This window comes from Syngnathus acus, chromosome 12, assembly GCF_901709675.1.
Source record: "Syngnathus acus chromosome 12, fSynAcu1.2, whole genome shotgun sequence".
In the NCBI taxonomy this organism is placed as follows: Eukaryota; Metazoa; Chordata; class Actinopteri; order Syngnathiformes; family Syngnathidae; genus Syngnathus; species Syngnathus acus.
The window spans coordinates 4014962-4025891 of NC_051097.1; the positions used below are offsets into that span (position 1 = coordinate 4014962).

The 10930-nt window shown below is 38.4% G+C and overlaps 3 protein-coding genes across 5 annotated transcripts in view; 2 read left to right on the forward strand and 1 right to left on the reverse strand.

The window, feature by feature from the left end:
• LOC119131662 (lymphocyte antigen 75-like) overlaps positions 1-10930 on the reverse strand; it is a 1013224-nt gene that overhangs the window by 441993 nt on the left and 560301 nt on the right. The window lies entirely within an intron of this gene.
• The window catches only part of LOC119131727 (C-type mannose receptor 2-like), a 399366-nt gene that overhangs the window by 276790 nt on the left and 111646 nt on the right, over positions 1-10930 (forward strand). The gene's annotated exons all lie outside the window — the stretch shown is intronic.
• On the forward strand, positions 8749-10103 carry LOC119131753 (autophagy-related protein 11-like). Its single transcript, XM_037266461.1, has 3 exons — positions 8749-8897; positions 9037-9109; positions 9352-10103. Exons 2-3 carry the CDS (start codon positions 9050-9052, stop codon positions 9820-9822), a joined length of 531 nt encoding a protein of 176 aa, XP_037122356.1. The 5' UTR covers positions 8749-8897; positions 9037-9049; the 3' UTR covers positions 9823-10103.

The window sequence follows — 10930 nt, forward strand, 5'->3', positions numbered from 1 at the left end:
TTCTTCTGAGGGACATTATGACCGTCAACCCAAATAAATTTATCAACGTCTCATATTATATACGGGATAGGCTACACAACAAACTGATAACTAGTTTTGAAATCAGAAACTAGAAAAAAAGATGAATGCTAATAAAAACATCTCTGTTTTTAAAAGTGACCACACTTTGACCAAGTCGTTGCACATTGATTGACTTGGCGAGCCAAATATAATTAAACAGTGGGGCAAATTTGACCCGCGGGTCTGAGTTTGACACCCCTGCTCTTAATGTTTTGTTTATATTTTAGACGTTTCTCAAAAGTTCCCGTCTGACCACCAAGCTGTGACCCTCTACACCCCTCCGTCAACAGATAGCACACAGAGCTGAGCTTGAATGCTTAATAGTCGAGGGTAGAACGTCTGTGCACTCTTGATGGCAATCATCGGGTTGCCAGAGCGGAAATTGGTGCTGTTGTTTAATGCGCCTCTGTATCAAAAGAGAAAACACTCTCAAGCACCATTGGCTCACAGAGAGCACAAATATACTCTCAACCTAAAACAAGGTCAATCTTTGTTGTCAGTAATTTCATCCACATATACAGAACCATCTAAATGACAGTATATTTGGTAATATCCCTCAAAGTTTGATGTTTGTCTGTTCGCAGAATCAGTGCCTTTATTGTGGAAAAAATGGGTCTGAATTTTTTTTAAAAAGTCGACAGAGTACACAGGCACAGGCACAGGTTGAGATATATGCTTGCCCACCAATCAATCTAATTGAGTCTGCATAATCAAATATCAACATTGCAACTTTTTCCTTTGCCTATTAAGCTAAAATGGAGCCATATTCTCATATTGATGACCAAATGACTTGAATGAAAATCAGAAAACACGACAAAAAATTTGCCTAAAAAGAAAACAAAAGACAATAATGCTGCCACCTACTGTAGTGGATGTGTGATGACATTTTATTCTTGTACAATACAGCAAAAAAAAAAATCTCCAGGGTATCGCGCCCTGTTGTTGCACCCAATGTCACTCTGTAATGGAAACAACAGACAACTAAACACTTTGAGTTACTTCCTCCAAGTAACAACAGTTCTCATATTTGGCAAGATTTGTTGTCATACAAAAAGTTGAGAAACCGCAATACAAGCACAGAATGCCATTAGGTAAGGATTAAATTAAGTTACCTAAGTCAATAGACAACATATGTTAACAGTCTATTATTTAGGGTAAATTTAACTTATGGTATCTTGTATTTAGTTGCTTTTCATTTGCGTGCATGCTTGCGTGCTTTCCTTTTGTGTGTGTGGCAGTGAAATTGGCCTGCTGTGAAAGCTGAGATAGTGAAGCTTGGGTCACTCCTCATTTTGGCTTGTCCTTTTATAAACTCACAAAAGAAGGAGAAGGGTGGGAATGTCACACTGTAATCTTTTTTGTATTTTGACCCGACCGTAAGCCATTTTTCTTGAAGATAGAAGGGCAGCTTCTCCACAATTTGACCCACTCCTCTGGCTGTGTCAAAATAAGTTAAACCAGGGAGGTGCCCATCTTGCTTTGCAGCTTCCAATTCACTGATGAGGTCTGAGAGCTCCTGGAGCTTGGGAGAGTCATTACGAGACAATTTTGGGAATTTCTCTATTCTGGAAAACAAGGAGTTTTCAACAGCTTCTGGCAAGCCATAGACTTCTTCAAGTCTGGTCCAGATCCTTCCCAGAGCAACAGAGGGGTGCCTAAAGTGAATCGCTTTGACCCTTGTTGCATGTTGAGAAGATTCAGGGCCAAGCCACTTGATGAGGAGGTTTATTTCTTCATCCGCCGTTAGACCAACGTCAGCGATGGTCGTCTGGAATGTGACCTTCCAGCTAAGATAACTTTCTGGTTTGTCATCAAATTTAGCCAGCGCTCCCATCATCAGCTGGATCTTTGTGAGGAACCTGGCAAGGTCACTGGTTGCAATGTTAATGTCGTAATGGTTTAACCTCTGCTGTGCTTGCGGTATACCATGGAAAGCATCTTGCTGGTTTACCGTTTTTGCTTGCTCTCTGTCATGTGGCACATACGGATACTGACTGGGTTCTTGTTGGATATGAAGGGGTGTGAAGACTGGTAGTGGAGAGCCAGTTTGTTTCTCCTGATCTGGTATGACATCATAATGCTGGGAAAAGGAATTACTTTCTATATGAGTGAGTTCCGCTTCGCTTTGCTGTTTATTTATATATTCAGTCACTTTCTGCTCTGGGGTAGTCTGAATAGGAAGGAATCCCAAATCTTCTTTTTCTTGTTCTTCCATGCTAAACCAGGCAACAACAGACTCCATCATATCTGCTTTAGCTGTAGCTGCATCAGCTTCTTTTCGCTGAAGAAGAAGACCTAAGCTTGCCTCCAAACGGGCTTTTTCCATTTTAATATTTATTTCTTCCTCAGCGTAGGCTAATCTGGCTCTTGCGGCTTGAGCTTCAGCCTTAGCGAGTGCTGCCGCCACTCTGGCTCTGGATGAGGCGGATGACCTACTCAAAGAGCCTTTTGAAGAACTAACAGTGGGATGTGTTGCAGATCTTGAGGATTTACTGGGCCGGGAGATGAGCGAACCGGTCTCCCCATTGCTGTCACCGCTCGCATTCAATTTTTCCATTTTGATGACTGAAATTGAACTTGGGCGTAATTGGTTGTCCTTCAAAGCTGGTGTATGCAATCGTAAGCGTGAAGTTCGACTGTTGCAACTCGTGTTCTATAATGGGAGACACAGCCAGAGTAACTACCACTTGCGTATTCCAAAGGTCAGGCAATTGTATGTGCCATGATCATAACAAGGTGTGAACTGTCTGCAATACAAGCACACAAAGGAATTTGGTAAGCACCAAACCAAGTTAGCCAATAGCATAGACAAGCAAACAATCTGTGTTGATCACTAAATCCACTCCATAATCATTCAAAGTAACCAGTATTTAACAAGCTCATCAAAATAAGTCAAAATATTGTGTATTAGAGCTCCACGATGTCGTATACATTTTACATACATTGTTCTGCTTGCCAAGGACACTTTAAAATTAAGCACTGTTGTAACCAAAGCAACAATGAAGAAAAATACTGTTAGACGGTTGACAGAATTGAATATTTACCTTTGGTCCATTATGAACATTAAATATTCTAGTTGTTACTTTCTTTATTTTCTTGAAGCTACTCATTCCAAAGCCTCAGGGAAAACAATTTTCCCCTTCACGGCCCTAGAGCCCAGTTCTATGTGACATCGCCTTGAAAGAAATTAGCTAAAAAAGCTTTGTGACATTGGAGATGATTACCTGTGTCATTTACACGTGCGTTGTTTGTCTAAGGAAGGACAACAAAACTTTTAAAAGAAAAAAGTGGCAGTCACTCCATGCGTGCTGTTTATGCTAATCTGGGTGATGTGTTGAGGGATAAAGGAGGAAGCCAAAGTCCTTGCAAAAAAAATAGATTTAAACCTCAGAACTGTGAGGTGGCTAACAAATATACCTACCTGTGTGGTGCTTTCAGTGTTTTTTTTTAAATCTGAATTTCTAGTTTGAAATAGATGCTTCAACAATATTGGCTCAGGTTCACATCATGTAGACATACGTCAAATGTCCAAGTGTTTCGTTTGGAAAATAAAATGGACGTAAATAAGACAAAACCTGAAGGGCAAATAGGTAACAGTAAATTGCATACTACAAGACACTACATTTGAAATTCCACCTCAATATGTACTTAGACATCAGAGCATTTTTGCAATGACACCCACCGGCCGAGGGACATCACAACTCATAGCCCATGTACTCATTTGAAAGAGGAGCGTTATCAGGCAATGTCTTGCCCACGCAGCCGCTGATAGCTGCAATCAGCAGGAGGAGGAAGAAGAGGGGGACTTGAGCAGGCAGCTCGTCAGCATTGATATGCCCTTCGGTATCGCCTTTGATTGAGTTCAAATTCTTAAAGGATGCGCTAAAATGATTGTCATTTCAAATAGTGTCTGCACAAGCTCTGATGTCTGAAGACAGCTGCAATTTTGGATTCAATTGTTTGTCCACAATTGAGGGCAAATGAAAAGAGAAACTGAGGGTCTGTGAAACAAATATCCACCGTCCTTTAATGAGAAATTGACGCAATATCATTTTCCGGATGATAGTACCGTATTTTCCGGACTATAAGGCGCACCTAAAAACCTCAAATTTTCTCAAAGGCCAACAGTGCGCCTTATAGTCCAGTGCGCCTTATATATGGACCAAATTCCTAAATTTAAACTGGCTCGAAGCATTGTGTCATGAAATCAATCATAAGTGGCCCGCTGAAGACTATGAATCATGAATCAAAAAGACTGGATCATTATTTTGTGATTATAAAGTAATTTGTTGCGTCTGAAGTTGAAATAAAATAAATAAAATGGAGAATGATTTGATTTGGATTAAAAATCTGACATGATGCATTAATGGTGCGCCTTATAGTCCGGCGCGCCTTATATAAGGACAAAGTTTTAAAATGGGCCATTCATTGAAGGTGCGCTTTATAGTCCGGTGCGCATTATAGTCTGGAAAATACGGTACTAAAATTATATTTGTCTGGGCCGATTTCATCATAATCTAGTCAATTCTAACCTACATAATATATATGTACAAATATACATATGTATAATGCACAGGTCATCTGAAATTGAAGGCAGAGGTTTGTGCCAGTAAGGGAATCAGATTTGAGATTTAGTTAAAACGATGGATTAGGGTTAGGATTAGACCAGGGGGCAAGGTAGCAAATCTTGCCAGGTTTCAAATTATTTTGCTATGGTGAGGAGGAGAAGAGAAATGGAGTAGGTGAAAAGGAAGGATTGGAAAAGAATGTGCTCGATATGGATAGTCACTCTGCCTTATGAGCTCTGATAAATGCAATTGTAATGCTTTGAATGGGCGTGCTGCCCTCTGTTGGCTGATGTTATGAATACAAAACTGCCAGTCACTGTCTTTATTATTGATGTAATTTCTCCTTTCATTCCCCTAATATTTGTGCTCCTCTCTCTCTCTCTCTCTCTCTCTCTCTCTCTCTCTCTCTCTCCTGCTACACCTCATCGAAATATTTTTCCCTTTTCTTTTCACTAGATGTCACTCATCACCAAATTCTGTTTTTGCGATACCAGGGGAACTGATTATTTCAGGTCAATCCAGCTGGATGCTGTAAACCTCTGAGAAAACGTCTAAACTATTTTTTATTTAAAAAAAATACTCTAAATATTTTTTTCTCTGGCCTGTTTCATGTATTTGAAATAATAAATGTAATGTTTAATTTTTATTGGTTAATTTTCACGTTTGTCAGATTAAAGGTATTTCTGTGTTCACTGTGGGGGTTTATTTGAGAAAACCAGAATTATTCAAACAAGTTACTACTCTCAACATGATTAAATCTATTTCATAAACTACTAGGAAAGAACCATCATGATATGTAGGTACTGTAAAAAGTGCCTTATTTGCAAAAGATAAAAAGAAAGTGGCAAGTTGACTGTATGTAACTGTATGTAATTTATTAACCACAATTATTAACCAAATATTAACCACATTATAATCAATGTAATAAATATCAATATAATAGATGAAATTAAAGATTTTTTAGTTTGCAGAGACTTGTGACAGGGAGCGTGACATGTGAATCAAGGTAATTTTAGGCAAGAGGAAGTGGTTATGTTCAAAATGTGATGTGTACAGATTGTCTGTTTGATCATGAGGATGACAATGGTTCACCTACCGCCAACTTTGCACAACACTTTGCACATAATGCCCAGACGTCATATGTGTTGGGTAAAAAAAAAAAAAAAAAAAAGAAACACCTTTTTTGGCCAAGTACTATAGAGCTGTATTCATAGCCTCGTAACCAGCGAGGAATGAGGCGGAGTCTTGAAACAATAATGGGAATTTATGTTTTTTTTTTGTTTGTTTGTTTTTTCAAACACACAATACCATGAACATTGTTGTGGTCCAATGCGTTCGTCATCAACCAAAAACAAAGTAGTGGGTGGCGGCTCATGAATTTTTGTCGTAAAAAGTCAATTGTTATACAAGTTACACCCAAGCAAGTCTGCAGTCACCATAGAACAGATTTTGCCAAGAAAACCCTTGAGGGAAGAAAGAGAAAAAAAAGAGATTGCCCATATCAGGGCCAGAGCTAAATGGTAGCCAGGGATAGCCATGGCCACCCCACATCTCGGTGAAATTTTTGAGACATACATACATTTCTCATTTCATTTTTTACGGATGCAGTATTCTTAGATCATTTGATACTCTGCCAAATACTACATTACCTGTATGATTAACAAACACATTTACAATCAATCAGAGTCTGAACTTTTAAAGATTCTGTGTTTAGTTGCTGTGTTTGCTATGATAACAATAAATTTCATGTCTTATATATATATTACGGGTAGATTTTTTGTGATTTTTATAGTATTGAATGCCATAGTATTGGATTTGTCGTTTCTTTGTAATCCACGTGAGGAGTGCACTGTTTACATACTTTATCACTGCTGCACTTTGTACTTTATAATTATCTTATTTCATATTTTTATATAGAATGTCACTTTTTAACCAGCCGAAATACCACTACATTGTTGAAAGCCGTATGCAACGAAATTTCGTTTTGTGTACACCTAGTGTTTACAAAATGACAATAAAGTTTGTCTAAGTCTAAGTCTAAGAGTTAGTGAGTTTTACAGAACTGGGAAATCCATGGCCCCTTAAATATTTTCATTCTCACAACAATGCACATTGGGATAGAGGAGCAACGATTAATCCATCCATCCATCCATTTTCTGAACCGCTTAGTCCCCACGGGGGTCGCGGGAGTGCTGGAGCCCATCCCAGCTGTCATCGGGCAGTAGGCGGGGGACACCCTGAACCGGTCGCCAGCCGATCGCAGGGCACACAGAGACAAACAACCATTTGCACTCACACCTAGGGACAATTTGGAGTCTTCAATCGGCCTACCAAGCATGTTTTTGGGATGTGGGAGGAAACCGGAGTGCCCGGAGAAAACCCACGCGGGCCCGGGGAGAACATGCAAACTCCACACAGGGAGGGCCGGAGGTGGAATCGAACCCGCACCCTCCTAACTGTGAGGCGGACGTGCTACCCAGTGCGCCACCGAGCCGCCCAACGATTAATCGTTTTATGAAATTAATCAATAACGAGTTGGAGACCTTGTCAGATTAGAATTTATTCTATCAAACGTTAGTTATAGTCCTACATTGGACTACAACGACATTCATGGTACTGTGTGCGTTTTCTTTAGAATGAAAATGTTTCTGCTGTTAACTCGCAAGGCTGTTATATTTTCCATGTCGCAGACCCTACTGCTGCATCCCTAACAATAAGATATGAACCCATATAGTACATTCCACGCAACTATTTTGTGACTTTGTGTCCCTTGAAAGCTCTTTAATGATATCCTCTTTATGATTCACGCTGAAGCAACAGGAAGAGGAACGTTTCGGTCGTGACTTCACTATTGGAGTAACACAGTTGTGTCACACAGACGTAGACATACACACTTATCAAACTCTTACTCCCCTGTAAAATTCCACAGGCTGCCACTCAGTCTGCGTAAATGATGAATAAATTCTTCATTTCATCAAACACTATGTTTCATACAGTACCCCAGTTACATCGTCGCCATGACAAACTTCACAGTTATCAGATCAGCCGAGCCAAAAGCACTAAAATCCGACTATCATCCTCTGCCAAACACCCACTGCTGACTTTTTCAGAAGCCTTATGGAATATCTGCACGACAGCAAACAAAGAAGGCAAACATTAGTTGCTACTTGCTTTTCCCATATTAATCCACTTATTTCGAACAAATCAAATGCCCAATTAAGAATTTCATACAGAGAAATGAAAAACTGACATAATTCACTTTTAGTGCTGGGACATGGAATACAATAGAAAAGGGCCTTCCCCAAACTGCTCCCATGAGGTTTGCATCGTCCAGATTGTCTTAGCAAGAGTAATTTAGATACTACAGGGAGAACTAATAAATTTAAATTAACCCCAAAATGGATGGATGGAATTCAGGCATGAGCATCTTGTTTTTTAACTACCTTCATTTCTGTACTATAACATTTAATTTCCATATATAACAGAATATGCACTAATCATACAATATCATAAAAATCGTGAAAAATCCATAAATAAGCCGCACTGGACTTTAAGCCCCAGGGTTCAAAACGAATACAAAAAGTAGCGACTTATAGTCCAGAAAATACGGTAATCTTTTCATCAGTTGTACTGTGAGCCGCATAGCACCACACTCTAACCAGATGTATGAAAGAAATTTCAAATATGGCCAAAATACACGCATACCTGCAAAATACATGCTCTTACTATATTTCATTTTCCATAATACATTTCTCAATGCACATACGTATGAAAGTCACAATTGAACAACAAAGGGTTAAAGCAATAAATGAAAGAATCCAACAATGTCTTTATATTACCATTTAAAAGTTCACTTATAACACAATATTCTATGCAGATGCCATCCACAAGGTCACAAAACCTTCCACACAAATTCCAGTGAGCTGAAAGTCATTTCAAATCATACAATCATAGTTTAGTATTCAGATGTTTACTAAACCGCATGGCATTATCCTGAACCAGAAAATCTGCCAAGTGCAACTGAAAAACCGAATCTACATTTTGTGTTGTCCGGGTTTTCTTGCTCCTCCTCTGCTCCCCGGCTGCAGGTAACCTACTCTTACTCAATCCTGTCCACAAATCGCACAATAGTCCTGCCCAGCCTCTCTGCACAGCATACTTAAGCATCAGATCATGTCAAATGACACTCCCACATCTTTTTGGACTCAACACAGAGGTCTTAGAGAACTGAAATATCTAGGTGCTGTTCTGGTATCATAGGGAAAAAAGGTAAATCTATTACAATTAATCATTATTTGTAATATATATTTCTTAAAACAGTGACATTTTTTTACATAAGTACGGCATTGTTTTATGATGGTTTTTGGTCATATGTACTGTGATTTTGTAACTTTACTTTTATTTGCAGGAACCAATTAAAGATGGATCTTCCAACATTTTCACTGATTGTTGTACTTCTTGCTGCAGCATCTGCTAAACCAGTAAGGCTGCATTCATGTACTGCTCACTCACCTGTTTTTTTTATTTTTTTTACACAAATACCAGACTTGATACCATTATTTGATGCATTTTGTATATCTAGTATAATTTTATATTATTGTTTGAATCATAAATGGGAGTGTAAAACCAATATACTATGTAAACGAATGATTGTGAATATTGCTGTCTTTCGAATTGAAAAATAACATTTCTAAAATGGTGATTGTTCATGTTCTCTCTAAAGGTTGATGAGAACTGGCATCAGGATGCTGAGATTCCTGAAAATAATCACAAACAAGAATTACTGGCTATGGACAACTTGAGTTTTTCTTCCGAGTCAGCTCAGTCACGTGACTCATTAGAGTCCAGAGTCGCGTCCGACAGTGAGTCGTCCGAGAAATCCATTGAGGTGTCGTCCGAGATGCCACAGCCACAATTTTTAGCGGAGTCATCTGAAGAATCCCCTGAGGAGTCATCTGAAGAATCCTCTGAGGAGTCATCTGAAGAATCCTCTGAGGAGTCATCTGAAGAATCCTCTGAGGAGTCATCTGAAGAATCCTCTGAGGAGTCATACGAAGAATCCTCTGAGGAGACACCGAACAAATCTTCAGAGGGATCCACTGAGCCTTCCTCTGAGGAATCTTCCAAGGAATCTTCTGAGGAGTCATTTGTCTCCACGGAGGCTCACATCACTGAAAGAAGAGGAGACAACTGAACATGGAGCACGCAAAACAAAAAATATATACAATAATTAAAAATGGTATGATTCTGGACTCAAAATTGATTGGAATCATTGTGTTTTAGAACAAACATATTGTGTTAAAGCTGCCAACAAATCAGGATAATAATGTTATTTCTACTTATTATTTATTTATATCAACTGTTCTAATGAATAAGATGTATTGCCACTGTTTTCACATATACCATCAGATGTACATACTGTACATCTAAAGTACCAAAAATAAATGTTGTGTTCCATAAAAACAATATATAAAAAAAAAAAAAGATGTCGCCATGTTTGTTTTGTCACAAAAAAAAAAAAAAAAGGGTCACTTACACAATGCATGTGATGAAAAAAATGAAAGCACACACTGGTCTAAGACTAAGGCACACTTGCAACATCCTCACAAGAGCCAGTATAGTTAGACCATAATACATCAATTTTGCATTGGTAAAGATATTTATTTTTTGACATATGTGTACTTTACAGTGCTCACATTGATTACGACATCAAACAAGTACTTTGAATTCTGTACACTTGCCGGACACTTCATTCGGTAGTACTCTCCAACACAAGCTCAGATCAAACTGAAAAAAAAACCAACTGGATCAAAAATCCTCTCTATTGCAACAATGACAAACCATTAGAGAATTGTATACAATCCAAACTTCATTTCTTGCAGTTCTTCGCACTAGATTGTGCAGATGTGCCCTTAAATTGTGTCTGCTCAGTGTACTGCAGGATAGTAGTTTTCAAAGTGTCTAATGACATCTAGTGGGAGAAGGCATGAATTAAAGACACATCCAGACATCCAATTTTAATTGTGTGTAAGCAAATCTGTTATCATATAGGTATGACTCATAAAAAGAAAGTAAAACTTTGATTGTGGGGTTGAATATTATTTTCGTTTTGTTTGTGATATTGGAAGTTAAATGCCTTATTTAAAGGATCTCTGTTTTTTGTAGTAAATGTTGCAAAAAAGACATACAAGAAAATGTGTTTATTATTTATTTAGATGTTTTCAAATTATATTACTTTCAAGACAATATTGATTTAATTTATGATTTTATTTAAAAACAAGGCAATGCTGGAGAATTAAATG